The sequence below is a fragment of the Panthera pardus genome, unplaced genomic scaffold (genome assembly GCF_024362965.1).
Source record: "Panthera pardus isolate Hobbes unplaced genomic scaffold, ASM2436296v1 HiC_scaffold_22, whole genome shotgun sequence".
Lineage (NCBI taxonomy): Eukaryota > Metazoa > Chordata > Mammalia > Carnivora > Felidae > Panthera > Panthera pardus.
In genome coordinates, this window is record NW_026526788.1 from 47039652 (window position 1) to 47065379 (window position 25728).

Genomic DNA, 25728 nt, shown 5'->3' on the forward strand with positions numbered 1-25728 from the left:
GAATTATAACTTGATGAAAAGAGAGAAATGATAACAATCCTTAGAGAGGTCTTGTTGTTGCCATTCAGCATAATGTAACTTATATGCTACACAAGGAACTTTTTAAATTGCAATACAGTATTCTCCAATCTCCTGGGGATACATAGCATGGGTAGGGAGAATAATTAATAGAAGTCTTTATGGTATTCTTTTAATCTACTGAGGTTTCACATTTCACCTATAATATATTCTGGAAAAGTGGGAAGAATCTCACCCTTGAATGTTGTTAAATAATTCCTTGCTGAATTGTATTGTGATGAAAGGTCAGCATTCCCACAGCGCTAACTAGCAGTAGCTTTGTTTATTTCATGTGTATTAAGACTCTCTCAGTCAATCTATTACTTTAATGTAGAAAAGAACATCATCAAAATGGAAATGTGGGGGAAAAGTAACATTCATTTGAAGTAAATTTTAAGCCTATTTCAAAATTATTATTTAACAAAAAAAGTAATGATTAAATACAAATTAAAAAAAAATTTTTTAACTACCAGACAAATATTACTCCAGTTATCCTAAGTATTTCTATTTATAATCTCAAAAAAATCACTGGGAGATGGTGATTTAAAACAAAACATGGTTTGCCCCTTTGAAGATTTTAATTATAAATGTATCTTTTAAAAGGCCATTCTAAAAAGAATCTCAGTTTCATTAAGCACTTAGAGTATAAATATATAATAACTAGGCAAATGCAAATCAGTCTAGTAATTTTACAGTATACATTAAGTTATTCAAATAAGTTAGTCCACTCTCTGGAACCTGATTTAGAGTCTGACCCAATATAAGCACCAAATAAGGATCTAAGAAGAAAAATCAGCAATTCCCAGTAGAAGTGAAATGATGTATAAGCATCTTTCAAAGAAAACTGACATTGTGATGCCTGACATTGGGATACTGACATTGGGATAAGAACACAAATCACCAACATTTTGCCTCAGATTACTGATTTTTGAAAAAAGATCACTATCACTACAAAGCAAAAGGAAAACATGTGTTAAGTGTTACAACAATTTAAAGCTAGATACACAGGGTGTTTTCTTTGTTAACTCCTTTTTCCAAAAATATATGTTTTTAAAGTGAAGGCAATGACACAGATAAATAACAAAGACTGAGAGATGGACAAAATAACCTGCTCTGAAACGGGGAAGAGACAGCAAGCATAGCTGGCTCACGTACCTAAAACTGTTACATATGGGAGAGACGACTTTCTTATCAATCAATTTTAGATGTCTGTGTCCTAAGACCTGAACAAGGTTGGTGGCAGAAAAACATTTCAAGCTGGTCATCATTTGGGGGCAGAGCAACAGCCTTTAAAGAAAAAGAACAAAACTGCCTAGTGATGGCTTGTCAAGACCATACCCTGGGAACTTCCTCCACTGTCAATCTACAGTCAATGTCTGAACTAAGAGGCCTGATGTTGTCCAGATCTTAAGATTTTCTGTCAAAGGCTTTTTAAAGAGGCACACGTGAGAAACAGTACACTGGCAAATAACAGCTTTACCAAGGCTGTCAAGATGATCTGTTTGGTGTTCTTCTCCATTCTGCTATCATGCTTCTTTGCATTAAATCAGTTTAGGAGATGAACAAATAGGTTTTCAAGTTTTCTTTGCTGTCACTCGATGAGAGAGAGTCCCAAACACACACACATTGTGATTCACCTACCTGTAGCATGCCTTGACCATTTCCTTCTATGGTACCTTCATAAGTGACATGCAATCGAGTCAGGGGTTTGTCACATCTATAATTTAAAAAGATAATCCTTTACTTTTAATGACAAATACTTCACTACAGAAAAATGTGGAAATATAGATGAATATAAAAGACAAATTGAAACTGTTTCGAATCGTAAAAGCCAGAAACAGATGCCTGGTTAACATTTTTGATATAGACGCTCCCAAACGTGTTCTTATTCAAATATTAAATACACATATTTAAATTAAAATGGGATAATATGCTGTTCTGAAACCCATTATTTCTCCTATAAAATATCAGTTTCTTTTCTTTAAGAGTTGAAAAACTTCTCAAAATATAAAAAAAATTTTAAGATCTATGAAATGTTATTATGCTACAGTTGGCAACCCAAAGAAAAATACAGAAAAATTTAGCAATAAATCATATATGATGCTAAGATAGGGTCTATTTTCACTAGTTTGATAAACATGAGTGTGTGTGGCAGGGGTATCTTGATGAAAATACATGCCACAGAAATTCTGATCTATTGTATTTTTATATTAATAAAATTGATGGATGAACCTAGTACCTCTAAGTCACAATTATTTTCTTTCCCTTTTATAAGCCATGGTCACTGAGGTCATGCCACCCTAAAACGTGACACCATGGCCTAACAAATATTTTAAATTTGAGAAAATGGCAGAAACAGGAGGGTCACTCTGACCTCCCCTCCTCATAGTTCTTCCCTGTAATAAACCCCTCATATGCAAGGTGCCCACCCTCTATCTGGAGGAAAGCAGTATCCTTATCTCCAAAGAAGAAGGGGTATCAAGAATCTAGCAAACAAGCCTTGCTAAGTTTCCCCCAGCTTACTACAATTACCTCATATTTCTTAATCTGTCATATTCCTTAGAGATGTTCACTCTTTATCAAACCTAGTATAAAGTATGTGGGTCTGTTTCTTTGGGCTTTCATTTCCTTAAGAAGGCTCCTGCGACATGTACAATTTATATTAAATAAACTTGTGTGCTTTTCTCCTGTTAATCTGTCTTTGTCTGTTTAATTTTCAGACCCAGTCTGGGATCCTAACTGGGTTAAGAAGAAACTTTTTCCTCCCTTACTGTGTTTACCTGTCTTACATTATATTAAACAATCAATTCCATTTTATTAATAGTATTTGATGACATTTTTTGCTAATAGACTCTCCCCATTACTTACTTAATAAAGAATATAAGTTATAAAAGAATATAACAGATGAAATCCAAATCTCTAACTTACATAAGGGTGGCATTCATGCGGGGGGAATTACATATTTTTTATAATAATTACACATTTTTAAAAACAATTTAACTGGGGGAGTGCTATTTACTTTTTGGGATTTACATTCTTCCTGATTTCAAGGAGTCCAAATACATTTCTGGGGAAGCTCCAGTCCAGAAGACTGAGAGCCTTAAACTCAGCAGGCAATTCACTACAGATTCTAAGAGCTGCATTTGCATTAACTCATTTAATCCTGATAGCAACCCCATTACCATCTCCTTTCACAGATGGGAAAACAAGACACAGAAAGCATTTAAGTAACCTGCCTAAGTCTCATAAATGAAGCAAAACAAAGATTTGAACCCAGGTAACCTAACAGTGGTCCAAACTCTTAACCAGTATGCTACACCTTTAGAAAAATTACTTTCCAAATCTCTTGTAGAAAGTAGTGACACAAGTTTGATTTTTTTTTTTAACTTCCTTCGTTTGTTTTTTGATCCTATTTTCCTAGCCATTTTATGCTAAGGGAGACTATCCATGAGGATACTACTGAAAGGACAAAGAAGCACGATCCAGAAATCTCTAGTTTGTCAGCCAGGACTTCAAAACAAATCTCATCTGACATCAACTATTCTCCATGATGGAAGCTGTCAACATATAGTACAGCTCTCAATAAAATTATGAAATTGCTAGCCACTTTTTAAAAAAGCATCCTCCAACTTCCTGACAGGTGTCCCCTTTTGGCCCAAGCAAATCTTTCATACCACCGCACTAGGAATCAAAGACAGAGGACTGTAACTCTCTGTGATTAAGTAAGCCCAGCTAAGGTAGTCACTGGTGACTGCTGGGTTAACTGTAACATGGCAGAAGCTTGGAAATCAGAAAAACCTCCAACTTCCTGGCTCTCATTTAGCCCCTTGCTGTTGGGAACACCAACAATCCTCATCTCTTCTTTATCCTCCCTCTTAAAGTGAATGCATGTTTCTGGTTCTGTGGAATCTGGGAGATTGATTAGTTACATTCTCCAACTCACTTACGAAGCAGCTAAAACAAAAAGAGATCAATGAAACAAAAACGTTAGAAAAGTTATCAAGTCAAATTGTGCCTATCAAAGTTAAGGGGAGTATCTTGATCTTACTCAGGGGCAAATTTATCTCACTGACACAGCAGCCTTGCCAATTGTGGTTGGCATTTTGACCTATCCCTTCTCTCCCAGATGGTAATGTACAAATGGGTGTCCTTTCCCCTTAGTGCCAAATGAATGTCAGATGAAGAGCTGAGATCTACAGCTGAATTAAAAACAAGCCCTCTGCATGATCTATAAAATCTACACCAAAGTGAGATGAACAAAACGTCTGTATTCCTGTCAGATACTAACACAAAAGCTAAGAAAAGCAATCTGTACCCTGGCCTGGGCAGATAGCAGCAAATTGTTACTTTTAGTTGTAGACACCATATTTTAAGAGAGACCAATGGCCTGGAGTAGATCAAGAATAAATATAAAGGGTTTAGAATCCATATTATATGTGAAACAGAGAAAAGAGTAAGTTTAGTGTGTTACCTATGTGCACTGTTAGAGACGGGGGTGGGTCAAGAAAGCATTATGATGTTGAACATCAACAATGGGACACACTGAGGTGAAAGAGTGAATTTCCCAACACTGAAGCTGTCTGTCATCTGTCACAGGTAGAGTTGACTGATACTTTTAGTAGACAGCTAGACCAGATGATTTCTTGGGGGTCCCTTTCATCTCTAACATGCCAAGACTCCAAAATGCTGTACATGTTCTCTTCCTTTCTGGCTCAATTTTGTTTTTGTTTTTTGTCTTCAGGTTGTTTAAACTTTTACCCACTTCCCTCTATTAATAGTCATCTCAGCCATGCAGTCAGCTCCTAATGTAAGTTTCTTTGGTTTTTTTCACCTCACAAATAAACATCTTTGATGGATAAAAAAAAAAACACCACAGGAAAGCCACTTAAGCAGATGTGTTTTATCAAGTTAACTTCCTTAAAAGTAAGTCCCTTTCGTCACTAATTCCAAAGGAATTAATTAAAAGCTATGATAAAAATTATGGGAAAATGAAAATGAGAGGCACTGGTCAACACGAATGCATATGCAAAATATGCATTTAGTATGTTTGATCATGTTCTCATGTGCAATGGAAAAGGTGATCTATTCCTCTTTAGGTGATATGGGGACCTGCTCTAGACTGGGGAAAGTATTGACTAGTTCAGGGCCCCAAGGAACTTACAAATCTGAATGAACTCAGATTGATTATTATTCTTCTCAGTTATTTGTAGGTAAATAATAAGAAAAAAAGCCCCAGTAAATTAGCAACTTCCACAAAATCTGCATGTGAATAGCCAAACTTCAAAATTCTTGTCAATGAGACAAATTCTAAGTAATTACTATTTACATTTTAGTTTAATGAAAAAATTTTCCAACATCTTGTCCTCCAGAATGAAAAGCCATAAAATACATATATACTAACCAAAAGAGGAGGTAAGACTGAACATTATATATTGGTTGTTCTAGTTAATATTAGTGTCTTCACACACAAACTCCTTAATTCTAAATAAGATTTTGTTTCAGAAAACAAAAATAAAATCAAAAACAAAAACAAAAAAATCCACTAAGGCAAACAGTAGAAGTCAAAGGCTTGCAGGCCTTGATTCAGAAAGCATGGCCTTTCTAACAATGAGAGCTATCAATGGATCATTTATGATACAAAACTCCCCTAGCATTAGGGCAACTAAGAGGTTGGGAAACCATTTTTCCTGAGGTTGTGAAATAGAATCCTTGCATGATGAAAGAGTCCTTCTAATTCTAGGATTCCCAGATTATTTTTATTACTATTACCTTTCCCACTCTGGAAAATCTTCAAGACTCTGTCTTGTAAATGTCACCAAGCCAGTAGGTTCTACAAAAGCAATAAAAGAAAAACACACCCAAAAGAAGTTTTGATTTTGAAAAGATTATATACATTCAGTAAAAGAATGGATCTAACAATGGTTGTAAAACGAATGGGAAAATACCAAGCTTACTGTTAGAATACAACAGAAGATCGATTTAAAATATTATCCTTATAGTAGGAACTCTTGCTATAAAATCCTTACTGAAAAACAAAACTACACAAACAACAGCACAACAGTTGATACTTACTGGTAAAGTTTTCTAAACTGAATATACTTGTGAAAAATCATTGGAAAAAAAAGGTGCATTAATGGGTGTAGCTTATACAATAAAGACAAACTGAATTTTAATCTATAGACTCCTTTTCAAAGAAAGGTCTTGATCCTACACCTGAAGATTGATGAATGTATACACATTTATGCATGTTATAATAAAATAAAATGTCTGCGATTAAAAAACAAATTGTTGGCATGCCCTTTGGAGTTGACATGGTTAAATCCAGGGTTTAGATGATATGCAATCGCTTTACTTACAAGGCACCTTAACTAGAAGGAGGGATTGCTTTGTTCTAAGAGGTTAGAGAAAAGAAAGACAACATAGTTGTCAAGGAGGGATAGATAGGAGGGGGATCAAAATGCAGTACATGTTAAAGGAGTATGATCCTTTTCTGTTAAGTTTACTTTTTTTTTTTTTTAAACTAGTGGCAAAAACAACAAATAAATCAGCAGGCCAAAAGTAATTTGATTCAAATAGAAGAACAAACTAAAAAGGCCAGGCCACTTCTGTTTTCTTCTGTTAAAAAAAAAAAAAAAAAAAAAAAGAAAGCAAGAAAGAAAAAAGCTCTTAAGCAAAGAGATATGTCAGGAACTATTAGTGATAATGGTGGTAGAGGCCCAATGAAAGCTTGACGATCGTTTCATTCCTCTGTATGATTCCACATTTCTCTGCTCTCAGTCACAAGCAGTAACAACTCAAAAATCATATGGAGTAGTTACTGTAGAAAACAGAATTTTGTTAATATGGGTTATAAATATTCTTAAGATTTCCTTAAGTAATTTCTCTAAGGCAAATGGATAGCATATTTAAAACTCATAAATATGAGATCAAACAATTCAAACACCAGAGAAGCAATTCTATTTATAAGAAAATAATGTCAGTATTATCATTCAGCAAATTAGCAGATAAATAAGAATATTAAATGTCCTTCACATATTAAAATCCTTCATATATTAAATGTCCTTCAGATATATTAGGAGATCCCAAGAGAAATTCATAAATGAATATTGCTGGGAAAGCCAGAAAAAAGGTAGAACATGGTTCCTTAGATATAATTAATATCAGAAATACCTTGAGAGCATTCTTTTTACCTTTCTTCCATAAAAAGGTAACTTTTATGCTAGGTTACTTTGATTAATAAAATATTTCCCTTAATAAAATCACAATATATGCTGCATATGAATCCTCAATTTTTAAATACTCCATCTATAAGATACTTTATCCAAAACTATATTGAAATTATTTTAGAAAGCCCTTGAAAATCTTTAAACCTCAAGATCTCCATTAAAATATAAAATATAGTGGCACCTGAGTGGCTCAGTCGGTTGAGCATCCGACTCTTGAGACCAGCTCAAGTTGTGACCTCGCAGTGGTGAGATCGAGCCCACATCAGGCTCTGTGCTGACTGTGGAACCTGCTTGGGATTCTGTCTTCTCTCCTTCTGCCCCTCCTGCACACACACACCCTCTCTCTCTCTCTCAAAATAAATTAAATAAATAAATAAATAAATAAATAAATAAATAAAATATAGACATCTGACAACACTGAAAAGTTGGTCCTGACGGAATTACATTTTATCAATTCTAAAAGGCGCATGTTTTTCATGTACTAAACTTCTGAAACTGGGATACAGCTTTCATAATGGAACGTATCTAGCCTTTGCCACTGGTCTAGATTACAGTTGAATTTTTCCAGAGAAAATGTGCATCTGCTTCTTAGTCATCTGGGAGCAACACCAACCTGATCTAGATCTGAATTAAGTCCTCTGTTGCAGGCTTTTGTGGATCACACTGATAATATGACTTCAGACCCCAAACTTGAGACTTGTGGTTCAAATTCTCAGGGGAGATTTTTTTGTCCTTTCTCTAGCCAGTGCCAAGGTTGGCACTTGCAGTTCCTTTGTTGTCTCCTTTTTGCACAGCCAGGTACATTTCTCAACTATCCTTACACTGAAGGTACAGACCTTTGGTGTATCAGCTTTGTAAGAGAGGTCTCCTATGACTGCCCATCCTGAGTGTTTTTTCCTTCTTAGTGGTACATAACATGACACTTTTTACCATCTACGATATCCTAGATATGATGAAATACAGTACTTTAAATAGGTTTTTATAGTTTCTATTCGGTAGACTTCAGAACTTCTTTGTAAGGTAATCATTAACTTGTAAACCTCTTTTATACCACTACTTCCTCCTTAAGCCTGTAGCTTTCCATCCTAAAAACTTGTAAGATGTTTCATTACATTTCTACAAAAGACTAAATTACCATGTACAATGAAAAAGCCAGAAAATAAAATGCCTAATTATAATTTATTTTTTCAGCCTAATTCCTAATATTTATGATGGTTTATAAATTTCTAGTTGAAAAAACAAAATTTTAGCTTTTTCCCTCAAATAAATAAAATCCTAAAACTTAGGCAAGTTAGTGACTAGAGAAGACATACATAATTTGACTCCAAGGACAGAAAAGTAAACTCTGAATTACTTAGGTATAATAATGGAATTCATTCTGTTTAGCACAGTAAATTTATAATAGCAAAAATATACTCATCTTTCCAAAAAATTATTACAAATTCTAATTTGGCTTTATGTCTCACAAACACAAATGAGCCTTCATTTCCTTAATTATTTTATTCAGTATAATGAACAAAACTAAAAATAAATAAGAAATAGATAACTCTCCAAAGAAGCATGATTTTTTTCCTTAAATACCAAAATCCTGATAACTGATTTATTTCCAAAAATCTGAACAATGTTCAACAGCAATACCTTCAAAAAGAAAAAAATGCCAAGTACACTATAATGTGAGATTACATACTAAAGGAAGAATATGAGAATATTGACCTTAAAATGATTCAGTGATGTGCTTTAAGGCAAACCAACAACTGAATGGCCAGAACTGAAACTCATTTCACTTGACCAGAGTTGACTTTCTCTATGTAACAAAAGCAAACTTTGGGATGCTCTTGTTTCTCTTATAATCAACTTTTAGAAAAGGCCACCCACTGATAATAGCTAACATTTATTATTAAGTATGTAACTTCTCATTTAATATTTACAACTACCTTATGAGGTAATTATCATTATTCTTTGATTTTAGAGGTCAGGAAGCTAAGGCTTAGAGGTGTTAAGAAACTTGTCTGGGTCACCCAGCTCCTAGGGTAAGAGTGCCAATACCAATCTATTATTAGCTGGTCGCTACCAGCACTGGTTATACATTTACCACTATTGCCTCAGGTGTCACAATCTGGGAAAACAAGATTGTCAGGGTCCAACAGAAAAAGACAAACATGTAAACACTAAGTACAATACTGTTTTATAAGAATTCTACAGTGTGTAAAGGGGCCACAAAAGAGAGGGATGAGTAAGCAGGCAACAAATTGGCTGTCCTCTGCAAATAAACTAATTGTTAGTAGTCAATGCTTCTTTAAATAAAGAACACCTGGGGTGCCTGGGTGACTCAGTCGGTTGAGCATCTGGCTCTTGATTTCGGCTCAGGTCATGATCTCATGGCCCTGGGATTGAGCCCCTCATCATTGGGCTCTGCAATGACAGAGCAGAGTCTGCTTGGGATTCTCTCTCTCCCTCTTTCTGCCCCTTCCCCACTTGGGCGTGCAAGCATACACTCACTCGCTCTCTCTCTCAAAATAAATAAACTTGGAAGGAAGGAAGGAAGGAAGGAAGGAAGGAAGGAAGGACGGACGGAAGGACGGACAGAAGGAAAGAAGGAAAGGAAAGGAAGGAAAGGAAGGAAAGGAAGGAAAGGAAGGAAAGGAAGGAAAGGAAGGAAAGGAAGGAAGGAAGGAAGGACACTCGAAATGTATTTTTTGGTCAATATATTTTCTTTTCAAAGTACTAATTTACTGTTTTTAATTCATGAAAATTTATTAAAGTATGTTCCACTGTTCTAATTTCAGAGTATATAAAAGTCACACATATTCATAGCACACATTTAATGTACATACATAGCATACGCATAAAATCTGAATTATAATATTGAATTATTTGGTCTGGGCAGGAAGGTGTACTTTGAACACAAAATGTTTCTGACCTGTCACTCAATCTGAACTGTCCCCATCAGTGATAAAAATTATATTAAGAATGAAAGAAATTTACTTTTCTCTGTGACTCTTCTAAAATAGCAGAAGAGTGTCTTAAGTTTCTCTGGTTTCCTTGATGAACGTCCTTCAAACAACCTGAAAGAGATCAAAAATAAAGAAAATAAAAAAGGGTGGTTTAAAATGCCTTAATGAAAATATAAATATAAATAAATAAATAAATACCTTAATGACCCACAAAACTACATCTACATTGCTACTAAGTAAAGGAAGACAATTCTGTAATGACAGAAAACTGGAAAACTGGATTAGAACAGCATCTGGAAAAGACTAAAATCAACTAGAACTAGGCTTCTTAAAAGTTGTTCAAGTCAGATGGCACTCTCTAACAACCACATTTCTCCAATCTGTCCTCCAGGGAGAAGGCACCATCTGGTCCCCCAAAGTCAATTAGGCCAGTGAGTAAATGCTTATTTTCCCAATGGCAAACACTAATAATTCACAATATTGCTAGGTAGTTAAATGACTGAACAAAAATGGTACCTGAAAAAAAATCCAAAGGATTGTATTCAGGGAGGGAGGGCAGTGGGTGGTGACAGTAATGACAAGCAGGTATGACAAAGTATTTGGGGCCTGACAGTCTTTGGTAATTAAACAGATATACCCTTTGCATAGTGACCAAAACAGTGCCTACTCATCTAGATTCCAGTAACCTGGACTTGCACTACTTAATTTAGTTTCCTTTGAAATGATGTGGCATTGTTAATGGTAACACATAATGCAATTTATCCTGAGGAAAGAAAAGCAGGGCTTTGGAAGCATATGACCTGAATAAGTAGTTCACTAAAGGATTTCAAACACAAAAGCATGCTTTTGGGCATAAGATCAAGCTTTCCAAAGGCATTTAAAAATTATAAAGCAATTCTGAGCTATAAATGATGAGTTATTATTTATCTGCCTCTAGTCATATACTCTGGCTTTACAACCAGAAACCCTTCAAGTAAAAGTTCACTTTAATAAGTGCCGAAATGGGTGAAATTTTTCATGATTAGGAAAGCAGGCTTATGTAACTATGCAGAGAGGGAAAAGTTAATTCCATGAGAAAATCCTATTGAGCAACTGAAATAAATTAGGAAAAGGGAAGGAAATGTAGATTTCAAATGATCCTGTTTTCAATGACCTGAAATTCTGTATTCAGGGTCAAATTTCTGAGAAAACAATTTATGTGAATATTTATTTCCTGAAAAGAATACTAACATCAGAAAAGTATTTTAACTAAATTTAAAAGTGAACTAATTCAAAAAATAAAGTACAATAAAATTGAGCTGATTTTTAAAAATAGTTTAAGAGAGCCTATATGATCATTTTTACTCATTTGAAAGAACTTACTTTTCTAAAATGTTTATTACAAATACTCTTAAAATCCAGTTGCCTGCTGAAAGAAAGGATCTTTGAGAGAGCAGATTTCAGCTTGGTTTCTTATGCAATGTGTCAACCAGGATAGAGTTTATTTAAATCAAAATGATAGTCAAAATGAAGAAGCCACTTGGCAGTTTAATTAAACATCCAGTATCAAATAAATGTGATTTACTAAATGAATATCTTGGGAACCATTGCAAAATCCCTTTCTAGGTTTACTACTTAGTAGAGGGAAACAGTATGAATACAAAGGAAGCCACCATCTATTCTTAGAGATGAACTGATGCACTATGTGATTCAATTAAAGTAAAAAAGTTTCAATTCCACAGAACTATTGTGTAGTAAGGAGAAAATAGCTGTTGTCCTTAAGAAATAATTCCCCCAAACATAAAAAAGGGTCCCTTGCTTCTATTTGTGGTCAGTTGTTTATAAAATTGCATAGAAGTTCACATATTTCAAAACCACAATGACAAATTAGTAACTCTAAGAGACTCTTGGGACTATAGATTTACTACCCTAGCAATACTGACTTTCCTGGAAGATTGTATGGCAGTCATTATCACCTACTACAAATGAGCACCACTGTTTATTTTTTTTTTTTTAATGTTTATTTATTTTTGAGAGAGAGACAGAATATGAGCGGGGGAGGAGCAGAGAGGGAGGGAGACACAGAATCGGAAGCAGGGTCCAGGCTCCGAGCTGTCAGCACAGAGCCCGACGCGGGGCTCGAACCCACGGACTGCGAGATCATGACCTGAGCCGAAATCGGACGCTTAACCGACTGAGCCACCCAGGCGCCCCTGCTTATTATTTTTTTAATGTTTATTTATTTTGAGAGAGAGAGAGAGAGGGAGGGAGAGAGAGAGAGGGAGGGAGAGAGAGAGAGAGAGACATGGCACGAGCAGGGGAGAGACAGAGACACAGAATCTGCAGGAGGCTCCAGGCTTTGAGCTAAGAGAGAGAAAGAGACAGGGCACAAGCAGGGGAGAGACAGAGACACAGAATCCAAAGAAGGCTCCAGGCTTTAAGCTGTCAGCACAGAGCCTGGCATGGGGCTTGAACTCACAAACGTGAGATCATGACCTGAGCCGAAGTCGGACACTTAATCAACTAAGTCACCCAGGCGCCCCAAGCACTATTGTTTATTTTGCAGGTCCTAACCTTAAAGGTACAAAATCAAAGAGAATCTCAATGTATTCTGTTTATTTGTTGTTCCAAGCCTAATTTCAAATCACTCTGTAACCAAATATCTGGATGGAACATGAAGTGCCATGTGACGTGGAAGGAATGAGAGACAAGAAGGAGGTAGGAAGTCAGGAAAGATGAAATAGGTTTAAAACCCTTGCATGAAGTCTAAAATTCCACAACAGGGAAGTCTGAAAGAACTATGCATAGACACCCAAATAAAATGAATTATCCTGGTATGAAAGCAAGTGAAAATCACATAAAAACAAGGACAAACAACATAAGCGAAAGTCACAAGAATGAGAGACAGAAATGCACCAGAGAGAAAAGGCACCCACAGAGAGACAGAGACTCAGAGAGCATGAAGACCTTCTTATAATAACCAAGCACTTTCAGATTTTTTAACTTCTCAACACCGATTTCTTTTTTTAGGTTTCCAAGTCCTGGATGTGTATATTTGAAGGCCTATTTTAAGCCAGGAGGCATGCATATGAACATGCACATAAACTAGACCACAATAACCCTTCTACATGTAAGGAGGACATTTTGACATTTAACTGAGTGGTAATTAGAGAGTATTTAAAAAAGCAAGCAGGGGAGCCTGGGTGGCTCAGTGGTTAAGTGTCTGACTCTTGATCTCAGCTCAGGTCTTGATCTCAGGGTTGTGAGTTCAAGCCCCATGTTGGGCTCCATGCTGGGGATGAAGCCTACTTAAAAAAAGTTAAAATAAAATAAAATAAGCATACAGAAAAAGCCAGTCAGGCAACCTCACTTTTTGTTATAAACAAAACTTTTTATTTTCAAGGAAATAAGTCAATTGAGGGTCAGATGCTTATTAACTATTGTTTTTCTTTCCATACATATAAGGAAAATCATAGTTCAATAAAATCTTTCCCCGAATAGAATATTGATAACATTACTGGAATTGGATTCTAGACACACACACGCACATACCCATGTGATTTCAAGTTAAGGATTAATCCCATTAGCACACAGTAAATCAAACCCAAAGCACTATAACTTCCACTTTAAAATGGATGCAAATAATAACCTGGAACCCAGCCACAAAGTCATTCTTGGCTTTTCTGTGAAGCACTCTGCCATATGGCCCCAGAAGCACTTTCAATCCAGGGAAGAGGAAGATGTAAAAGCCTCCTGGGCTGACCACTGCTGCAACCCACAATTAATCTCTGACCATCAGTTTCTAAGCAATCTCAGAAGCATCAATGCTAATCACATTGGAAGCCTTTATATGAATGTTTAGGCCCTGAAAGGCAAGCAGGGGAAAAGGTCAGGGGTATTTAACATAACTAAGCAGGGCTGGAAGAACACAACAATAAATAAAAACAGGAAGACTTATTCAATTTATTGACATCAGCCTCCTACCACATACTCTTAACCATTTTTCTTATTCAATCAACTAGCTAGCCATAGCTCTTTTGAGGCTAAATACACTCACACACACACAACTCCCAACTGCCAGAAACTATAATCATAAATAGCAACTAGGCCAAAAAGAAAACACCACCACAACAAAATGCTCCATAATCAGCTTACCAAATGGCTCATCAAATTAGGTACTTGATCTTTCATAAGTCACATGAAAAAGGGGAACTTTTGGTTGTTTTCCATCTCTGGAGCATACTCAGAGCATTTTGCTCGAGAAGCGAGACATAACGAAAAGAGCATGGAGTCTGATGGAAGACAGTGTCCTGCTTGTTTTACTGACAAGTCATTTACTTTCACTGAACCTATTAGTATAGAAGATTCCCTACCTAGAAACTTCCACAGATAGAATCAAAGTAAGCTGTCAACAGACAGCATCAATGATCATGTATAGTCATCATTCCTGCTTTTTGCTAGTTTAGGTTTATTAAACACATACCATCTCAGTGAGAGCCAGGTGCTGCAAGGATTCCTTAAAACAATTGTGGTTAAGCCATACAGAGAAAGACAGATACCATATGTTTTCACTCTTATGTGAATCCTGAGAAACTTAACAGAAACCCATGGGGGAGGGGAAGGAGAAAAAAAAAAAAAGAGGTTAGAGTGGGAGAGAGCCAAAGCATAAGAGACCCTTAAAAAATGAGAACAAACTGAGGGTTGATGGGGGGTGGGAGGGAGGGGAGGGTGGGTGATGGGTATTGAGGAGGGCACCTTTTGGGATGAGCACTGGGTGTTGTATGGAAACCAATTTGACAAATTTCATATATTGAAAAAAATAAATAAATAAATAAATAAATAAATAAATAAATAAATAAATAAATAATAAAAAAATAAAGACTTATAAAACAATTGTGGAAACTACCACAGGCTTTACCTGCCCAACATTCTGGTGATCAAAAGAACATCTATCAGCCAGAAGACAAGAATATGCCTGGTTTCAAATCTCCAATGGATTAAACTCTCATTTTCTGAAAATACTATTGGGATACCATAAGTTTAAATCCCTCATGATCTCACTCTGGACTGATGAATAGTTTTGGTTCATTTTACAGACCAAGGATTATTTCTAAGGGTAGTTCTAGTTTCTGATTAGCTATGAGTTAAGAAGTATTAATCTGGTTCATTCAAAGGGAGGCTGGATAGCAGAATGGTTATGAGACAGCTTCTCGAAGCCAACTTTATCTTCAGTTTGAATCCCAATTGTACCAGTTAACTTGATGAAGTAATCCTACCCTCTCTAAGCCTCCATCTCCTCATGGGAAAAATGAGAAAACAATACCTAATTTATAAAACTGATGCATCAAGTAAAAAATAACAGCAAGGTGATTAACACATAGCAAGTACTTAATAAATATCAGGTATTGTTATTAAGAAATGGGGCACCTGGGTGGCTCAGTTAAGCATCCAATTCAGCTCAGGTCTTGATCTCACAGTTCAGGGGTTCGAGCCCTGGATTGGGCTCTGTGCTGACAGCATGGAGCCTGCTTCAGATTCTCTGTCTCCCTCTCTCTCTGCCCCTCCCCACTCGCGCTTGTGTGTGTGAACAATAAAAAAAAGAATTACTCATGCAAAAAAAAAAAAAAAAAAAATCCAGATAGTGCTGAGTAAGCAGAGATACTTGAGATGAAATAGGGCATTACGTAATGCCCAGCAAAAAAAATCCACTCATTTACATAAAATGCTTATATTGTTCAAATCTATACTCCCTTCATTAAGAAAAACTCCTCAGCCTCTTTTTCCATCAAGCCTAACAAGTTGACACTCAGAGCCAACCAGCTCAGCCTTCAGGAAAAACATCCATGCACAATGAAAAAGATAAACACGCCTTTGCCAAGACGTTCCAGCATTCTCCTGTCAGAAGTTCAGCTGAAAAGCAATGATGCTTTAAAATCAAAACATGTATTAAAATTGATATAACTTCTGGTAATAGCGGCAGGAAATGGGATGTCACAAAAGCCAAAGCTTCCCAAGACTTCTTGACTTCTACCTGTCAGCCGTTCCAAACCTGAGGTCCACATTACTGTTGAGAAAAGAAGGCTGCTAGTGTAGCAGGTGCCCAGCCCTCAGAGGGCCCTGTGGACTTGTGCTTCTTTCACACACTGACTGTACACTGAGGGTGAAGGGGGGTTATGATACCCTATCTATGGGGTTATAGAAGGGAAGGAAGAAGCTACCCACATTAGCTGTTTGGGAAAGGCTCAAAAAATCTGTGGGCTTCCAACCTCAAAATCAAAGTACAAAAATCACCCATTCTTTTCATTAACTTTGTCTGATGATTGACTTGTAACTATTTTTCTTCTGATTATAAAAGTAATATATTCTTGTTAAAAACAATTTTAAAAATACAGTAAAGGATGAAGTAAAAGCATTAAATGTGTTTCTCTCACTACCCAACGGGAATCATACTTTAATTCATTTTCTTGTCAGTCTACTTTCCATGCTTATACATGCACTGATGTGAACATAGAGGTATGTTAACAGATACAGGTATTTTAACATAATTGAGATCATATTCTATACGTAACTTTTCATTCCTTGTGAAAGCCTACAATTGCTAATTGAAATCATGCTTAATCTTCTGCTCTCTTTCTGTGCTTTTTCTTGTTTTACCTGATGAGGAATGTGTATTTGTAGTCATCCACAGAGAGCTTAAAGCTCTTAAAGAGGAAAGGGCTATAAACATTTAACCATGATACAGGACTACCATTATCTGTGAATAGTTTAAATACTAACTCTTTTTTTTTTTTTTTTTTTTTTTTTAAGTAAACTCTATGCCCAACATGGGGCTCAAACTCATGACCATGAGATCAAGAGTTGCATGCTCTACCAATTAAACCAGCCAGGTGCCCCTAAATACTGAATTCTTTATGGGTGAAACTTAACATCTGAAATTTGGTTATACACACACACACACACACACACACACACACACATATATAAAGTGGGGTTGGATAGGTGAAAATGGAGCAAAATAAAAAATTCTGGTTAGTACCAAACTTGGGTAAGTAAACATGGGGTCATGATACTGTTCTCTTTATTTTTTAGCATGTTTGAAAATATCTATAACAGATCTTCAAAATAACTTTTTTGGAGAAGAGTCTCTCTGAAAGAACCTTAACTTAGGAAGAGAATGCATAGCTCTTATCTAAAAAAGAAATTTAAAAGGTATATAATTAAGTCAAAGAATCAATCTGAGAAAGCTTATAACTAAGATATCAAAGGTTTATCTGAGGGACAATCAAGAAACATGTACTAGCTGACCACTCATCCTGTGGAAACAAACTGTAAGTGGCTATGGAAACACTAACTCTAAAGCATTATTAACTAGACCTACTTCTTACCAAAATCAAAAATCAGAAAAACACAAAACCACTGGATCGGCCTTCAGAATTCTGGATAGAAATTTGAATAATTTACAGCATCCCTGGTGATCCTGAAGCTAATCAAACATTTATTCCAAATAAACAGAGAGACTACTTACTGTATGGAGATTTATAAATATAACTAATACTCTTCATGGAAACAGATAATTACATTTCTACAGAATTAAATTTCCATTGTTTACTTACATACCAAATTTGTCCATTTCCTTTTCTGTATTAAAAAGGAAAATCTGCCAAGAGATGCATAGCCCTTAACTACAAGTGAGTAGAAAAAATTCTTTAACAATTTCTCAAATAAGCAAAAAAAAAATTATATTTAATAAACAGGTTCTTTACACAATTGCAATTGCAGATACCAATGCTGTGTTTTCTCTCAATTCTATCCCAAATGCTAAAGAAATCAAAAGCAAAAACTTGAACTATATATGGCTTAAAAATAAAATATCTCCTAATTGCTAAAGATGAAGTTTGAAAAGTAAAAGACAATAGACTAAAAATGAAGGATCTAGTTTTAATCCTAACACTCTTCCACTAACCAATTTCTCAAACATTTCATCTATAAATTTTATTTTCATTCACTCAATGTGGATTTATTGAAGGCCTACAATGCATGAAATTTAATGAAAGATTCAGATCCCACTGAAAGGATTAAACAATCAATTATAAAGAAGTAGAGTAGGTGGTACAGCAGGAAAAGTAGAGAACACAAAAGGCACATGCCTAGTTGTACAAACCCAGAAGAACCCTGGATGCCTCTCTTCACCCACTCACAGATACAGTTTGTCACTATCACACTGACTCGTTCTTCAAATATCATCACACCTCTACCCCCACTGCTACACTATCCCAGCTATCAGCCTCTCCTTCCTAGTGCATCGCAATAGCCTCTCCATCTGGGTAAACTCACTGTACTTCGGCCCCTCTCCACTCAGTACCCACATGTAATCAGAACAAACTTTTGAAAATGTAAATCTGATCAGGTGCATCAGCTTCCCCCTCCTCCCATACCAAATCCTTTAATGACTTTTTATTACCTTAGGAGGGCCTTGCAGGCACAGTAGGATGGCCTACTGGCCCCCATCCCCTGCAGCCTGTCCTCTCTCTGTGCTGCAGCCGCACTGGTCTTCTCTCAGGCTCTGGGCATGTCATGTCCTTCTCATCACAGTGTCCCTTTGAACATGCTGTACCCCTCACCCAGAATGTAATCATCTCTCCTTTCCTCCTTGGTAAAAACTCCTACTCACCCTTTGTACTTAGTTCAAAAGTTATTTCCTCAAGAAAAAATTTTACTAAACTATATTAAACTATTATTAAAGTATATTAACCTTTGTCAAACAATATCCTTCTATAATAGAGTATCATAATGCTATGTACCTCTTTTTTATAGAATAGAGGTACCTATAGACCATCATATGAACCCAGGGGAATAACAAACCTATCCTGGCAAGATCAGAGCTATCAGAAACAGTGATACTTGAACTGATGCTCGAAGAAGGAATAAAAGCCTCGTGGAAAGACACAGAAGTCAGAAACTGGTTTGTCCTTTCTCTTGTAAGACACTTAACACACTATGAAGAATACTGAAATTGCTTACTGTATATTTGAACTAAATGACTAAATACTATTCTCTTTTTTTTTTTTTTTTTTTTTAAATTTTTTTTTAACGTTTATTTTTGAGACAGAGAGAGACAGAGCATGAACAGGGGAGGGGCAGAGAGAGAGGGAGACACAGAATCTGAAACAGGCTCCAGGCTCTGAGCTGTCAGCACAGACCCTGACGCGGGGCTTGAACTCACGGGCCGTGAGATCATGACCTGAGCCGAAGTCAGACGCTTAACCGACCAAGCCACCCAGGCGCCCCATAAATACTATTCTCTTAAAACAAACTTAGCTAACGTACTGACTCAAAACTAGGTTAACAACATGTCCCTCACAATTGGCATTTACACAAAGAGAATATGGTATAAAATGGGTATCTCCTATTGGGATTTTAAATAAGTTTTCTTATACAAATGACATTGTTTTTCATTGTTTCCCCATTCCTTTCTAGTGTTGATAATGGAGAGTAACTATATAATAACAAAGATTTTCATTGAACTTTAATGATCTTGCCTACAAAATGGCAAAAATACCACTTAACTCACTGCATTATAAAGATTAAATTAGATAATTGGACATAAAATGTTTGGTCTATGGCAAATCACTGGACAAATATTAGTTCCTTCTACCCTTGTCTATTTCACTGTTTAAGAGGTGTTCTCCGAAAACATACCGATTGAAGTTAATGTCTGGGTAGCTAGAATACTCGGATTTCATCTTAGCATTTCGCCGTGGAAATGTGCAGAAGAAAGCATTAGCTAAAAGACTGGCAATCTGTTCCTGTGACATTGTGATGGAATGATTCATCTTCTGTTTCAGGAGCGGTATTGGCTGATAGAGGAAACAAAATATACAGACAAGAAGAGCCATAATTAGTTTAGCAATTTCAAAAGCAGAGGCACCAAATTGCATTTGCTAAATTAAGGCAGGAATAATTTCAGGCCACTCTTGAGTTCTTAAATCAGCAACACTGTTGAAGTCAAGGGCAGTTCATCAAGGATGATTGGAAAAGTGTACTTGTTTGACAAACTGCAGATTTCTAATCAATAATGATGATAGTGAAGAGAACACAAAACATTACTTATTAGTGGAAAACAAGATTGTTTTAGCAAGTAAGAAATAAATACACATTATCCATGTAATGAAAAATTAAAACAAAAGATGAAACGGGAAATTGCAACACCGAATGGAGCTATTATAGCATATGCTAAATTTTATTCTCACTCATATTAAATATTGCTGGACGGAGCAATTTTTCTATTGTAGTCCTAAATAAAATGATGCTAAGGAAAATAATTCAATAAATAAGTCTTTTCTTTCCAATTCTGAATCACACTTCACTTTGACAATTTCTTTGAGACCTAAATCTAATTTTATTAAAGCAATTAATAGGACATGTGTATACACAAGTATGTATAATGTGTAAGAAGATAGGTATTTCCTTTATAATCATTTTAAGTCAAGGAAGATACAGGACATTTTTCCTTCAAATTTTTTATGACTGAAACGTCTTCTAGTTGTCCCAAACCCAAATTCACTGATCTTTTCTTTTCAGTAAATTCACAGGACCTAAGTATTGTGTTCAGTGGGTTTTATTCTACTTTAAATGTTTAAAATATATGTTTTTAAAGATATGATAGTAAAGCCAAAGACCAACTGCCAGTATACATGTCAGTTTTTAAGTTTTAAAATGCTCCAGCATAATATTTAAGGATGCTTTTCTTTCTACCTTTCAGTAAGATCCAGAACTAAAAATCCTGGATATGTGCATTCATCTCAAACCGGTATACTATACACAGACGACTGTCCTGATCATACTTCAGCAATCAACACCAAAGTGAAACAGAGGAAAGGCAGGCAAGACAAATCAAAAGTACAATGATGTAGCAACTTTTTTCTAACAGAAAATGTACATCAATGCTAGACTAAAAGTTTCCTAGAAAAAGGTTAAATTTGCAGTTCAACTATTTCCCTTGTGAAAATACAAAGGTAAACAAACAAGGGAAACCTAAAGAATCATTATAGTTTCCAAAAATCTCTCCTTTTAGGCCTTAGCAATTACCATTTCTAAGAAAGAAGAAACAGAGACCTCATATTGATTTCCATTTCCCACCCTATGCATTTATTTACAACTCAGAAATGCGTTTAGAAAAGGTGACAATGTATCAATGATTTAAAGCAAACTGTTAGTTTTAGCTAAAAATGAGCTTTTAGGGGAGCAAGGGTGGCTCAGTTGGTTAAGAGTCCAACTCTTGATTTTGGCTCAGGTCATGATCTCACAGTTTGTGGGACTGAGCCTCATGTCTGGCTCTGCGCTGACAACACATAGCCTGCTTAAGATTCTCTGTCTCCCTTTCTCTCAGCCCTTCCTCCCAGTGCATGTGTGAGCACTCTCTAAATAAACAAACATTAATTTTTTTTAAAAAAGAGCTTTTAACTACTATTTATGAAGTTATCCATAAAAATGAGTTTAAAAATTAATGGTGATATTTTAGGCTTAATGAATAATAAATGCAAACATTCTTCACCCCCAAATAATCAACAGTATGATTTTATTTTTTTTTTATTTTTTTTTTTAATATATGAAATTTACTGTCAAATTGGTTTCCATACAACACCCAGTGCTCATCCCAAAAGGTGCCCTCCTCAATACCCATCACCCACCCTGCCCTCCCTCCCACCCCCCATCAACCCTCAGTTTGTTCTCAGTTTTTAACAGTCTCTTATGCTTTGGCTCTCTCCCACTCTAGCCTCTTTTTTTTTTTTTTTTTTTCCTTCCCCTCCCCCATGGGTTTCTGTTATGTTTCTCAGGATCCACATAAGAGTGAAACCATATGGTATCTGTCTTTCTCTGTATGGCTTATTTCACTTAGCATCACACTCTCCAGTTCCATCCATGTTGCTACAAAAGGCCATATTTCATTTTTTCTCATTGCCACGTAGTATTCCATTGTGTATATAAACCACAATTTCTTTATCCATTCATCAGTTGATGGACATTTAGGCTCTTTCCATAATTTGGCTATTGTTGAGAGTGCCGCTATAAACATTGGGGTACAGGTGCCCCTATGCATCAGTACTCCTGTATCCCTTGGGTAAATTCCTAGCAGTGCTATTGCTGGGTCATAGGGTAGGTCTATTTTTAATTTTCTGAGGAACCTCCACACTGCTTTCCAGAGCGGCTGCACCAATTTGCATTCCCACCAACAGTGCAAGAGGGTTCCTGTTTCTCCACATCCTCTCCAGCATCTATAGTCTCCTGATTTGTTCATTTTGGCCACTCTGACTGGCGTGAGGTGATATCTGAGTGTGGTTTTGATTTGTATTTCCCTGATGAGGAGCGACGTTGAACATCTTTTCATGTGCCTGTTGGCCATCCGGATGTCTTCTTTAGAGAAGTGTCTATTCATGTTTTCTGCCCATTTCTTCACTGGGTTATTTGTTTTTCGGGTGTGGAGTTTGATGAGCTCTTTATAGATTTTGGATACTAGCCCTTTGTCCGTTGTGTCATTTGCAAATATCTTTTCCCATTCCGTTGGTTGCCTTTTAGTTTTGTTGGTTGTTTCCTTTGCTGTGCAGAAGCTTTTTATCTTCATAAGGTCCCAGTAATTCACTTTTGCTTTTAATTCCCTTGCCTTTGGGGATGTGCCGAGTAAGAGATTGCTACGGCTGAGGTCAGAGAGGTCTTTTCCTGCTTTCTCCTCTAAGGTTTTGATGGTTTCCTGTCTCACATTCAGGTCCTTTATCCATTTTGAGTTTATTTTTGTGAATGGTGTGAGAAAGTGGTCTAGTTTCAACCTTCTGCATGTTGCTGTCCAGTTCTCCCAGCACCATTTGTTAAAGAGACTGTCTTTTTTCCATTGGATGTTCTTTCCTGCTTTGTCAAAGATGAGTTGGCCATACGTGTGTGGGTCTAGTTCTGGGGTTTCTATTCTATTCCATTGGTCTATGTGTCTGTTTTTATGCCAATACCATGCTGACTTGATGATGACAGCTTTGTAGTAGAGGCTAAAGTCTGGGATTGTGATGCCTCCTGCTTTGGTCTTCTTCTTCAAAATTACTTTGGCTATTCGGGGCCTTTTGTGGTTCCATATGAATTTTAGGATTGCTTGTTCTAGTTTCGAGAAGAATGCTGGTGCAATTTTGATTGGGATTGCATTGAATGTGTAGATAGCTTTGGGTAGTATTGACATTTTGACAATATTTATTCTTCCAATCCATGAGCAGGGAATGTCTTTCCATTTCTTTATATCTTCTTCAATTACCTGCATAAGCTTTCTATAGTTTTCAGCATACAGATCTTTTACATCTTTGGTTAGATTTATTCCTAGGTATTTTATGCTTCTTGGTGCAATTGTGAATGGGATCAGTTTCTTCATTTGTCTTTCTGTTGCTTCATTGTTAGTGTATAAGAATGCAACTGATTTCTGCACATTGATTTTGTATCCTGCAACTTTGCTGAATTCATGTATCAGTTCTAGCAGACTTTTGGTGGAGTCTATCGGATTTTCCATGTATAATATCATGTCATTCAACAGTATGATTTTAAATAGAATAACTGGGGCACCTGGGTGGCCCAGTCGGTTGAGTGACTGACTTCATTCAGCTCAGGTCATGATCTCATGGTTTGTGAGTTCAAGCCCCACATTGGGCTCTGTGCTGACAGCTCAGAGTCTGGAGCCTGCTTCAGATTCTGTCTCCCTCTCTCTCTGCCCCTCCCCCACTCATGCTCTGTCTCTCTCTGCCTCAGAAATAAATAAACATTAAAAAAAATTTTTTTTAATAAATAAATAGATAGAATAACTGATTTCTGTTTTCTTAGAGGAGAAATCCTAAAAAGTCATACTTGGGGAAAACTGAAGGATGTAAATCTTTTTTTTTTTTTTTTTAAGTAGGCTCCATGCCCAGTGTGGAGCCCAATAACCAGGCTTGAACCCCACACCCTGATATTAATGCCTGAGCTGAGATCAAGAGTTGGGTGCTTAACCAACTGAGCCACCAAGGCACCCTAGAAGATGTAAATCTGATTATCAAATGCTTAGCTAGATAAAAATAAAAGTGGTTTAATATGAACCAAGATTTTTCAAAAAGTTCATGTCCAAAATGTGTTTCCTTTAATTTCCTTTTTAGAAATCTAAAATTTACCTTTTAGATTTGGTCTAGAGAATGTTGATGTGATAAGTCATTAAATAACAACATATGCAGCTCAATTTGCCAAAGATATACTTTGATATCAAACTGAAATGTTAATTTTCACAGCAGAGATTTACTTTTCTTTTTTTTAAGATATTTTTTAATGTTCATGTATTTTTGAGAGAAAGAAAGCAGAGCACGAGTGGGGAGGGGCAGAAAGAGAGGGAGACACAGAACTCCAAACCAGGCTCCAGGCTCTGAGCTGTCAGCAGAGCCTGATGCAGGGCTCGAACCAACGAACTGCAGGGTTATAACCTGAGCCGAAGTCAGACACTTAACCAACTCTGCCACCCAGGTGCCCAGCTCATGGTGCTTTCAACTTTTAAAAATGAAAGAAAGAATCTGGTATTAATTAAGAGTCAGTTAAGTGTCCGACTCTTGATTTTGGCTCAAGTCATGATCTCACAGTTTGTGACTGGAGCCCTGTGTTGGACTCTGTTGGACCCTGCACTGACAGCACAGAACCTGTGTGGGATTCTGTGTCTCCCCCTTTCTCTGCCCCTCCCCTGCTTGCCAGCTCTCTGTCTTTCTCTCAAAATAAATAAATAAACTTGAATTGTTCTAAATCCATTAGTATGTTTTGGGATAATGACCTCTTTTTAAGTTAGAGACTGTTTAAACAAAAAGAGAATAGGAAGTCTAAGTAAGCAAATATCAACAGAGTAAACTGAAGCTCAGAAATTGAATGCTGCATTTTTAATGTCCTTTTGCAGCATTCCCTCTAGCCTCTAACCCTTTCTTCAGTATAGCAAACTCCTCATACTCTTTGACACAAACTGTTTCCTATCTTTCTCTTCGACCCTGACCATTAGAGTTTAAAAGAAATTCAGTTGTGAGTCTCAAGAAAGCTACTGGGGAAAAAGTTATTTCTACTAACCTGGGTGCAAATATTTGGCAAACAGAGTGCAATTTTCACCATATCAGGCAAAATCGACTGATATAAATGTTGAGCTTCTGCTTCTTCAAGTACCTGAAAACCAATAAAATATTTTAGTGAATAATAACAAATGAACAGATGTTTATTATGAAATTAAATTACATACCTGCTTTTCACAGGATCCCATAACGTACATTATCAGTATCATCAAACTCATGTAAAAGTACACCAATATGAGCACTAAGGTGAACTCAGGTAAACTTACAAATTCATTTTCAAATATATGTAATTTACCTCAATAACCTCTGAAAACTAATTAAGTATCCCAAATATCACATCTCTCTCACATCAACATTTATAATTAAATAAAACACTTGCAAATAAAAAACAGTACATCCTGCCCTTGCTTACAATTA

At 36.3% G+C, this 25728-nt stretch overlaps 1 protein-coding gene across 6 annotated transcripts in view; it reads right to left on the reverse strand.

The window, feature by feature from the left end:
* PARG (poly(ADP-ribose) glycohydrolase) overlaps window positions 1-25728 on the reverse strand; it is a 134035-nt gene that overhangs the window by 52834 nt on the left and 55473 nt on the right. For all 6 annotated transcript variants that reach the window (XM_053909696.1, XM_053909695.1, XM_053909694.1 and 3 more), the window contains 5 exons: window positions 25313-25405; window positions 19916-20073; window positions 10269-10348; window positions 5827-5887; window positions 1699-1774 (listed from right to left, as the gene is read on the reverse strand). In XM_053909696.1, the coding sequence (XP_053765671.1) occupies window positions 1699-1774; window positions 5827-5887; window positions 10269-10348; window positions 19916-20073; window positions 25313-25405 (468 nt within the window). The remainder of the gene's footprint in view (window positions 1-1698; window positions 1775-5826; window positions 5888-10268; window positions 10349-19915; window positions 20074-25312; window positions 25406-25728) is intronic.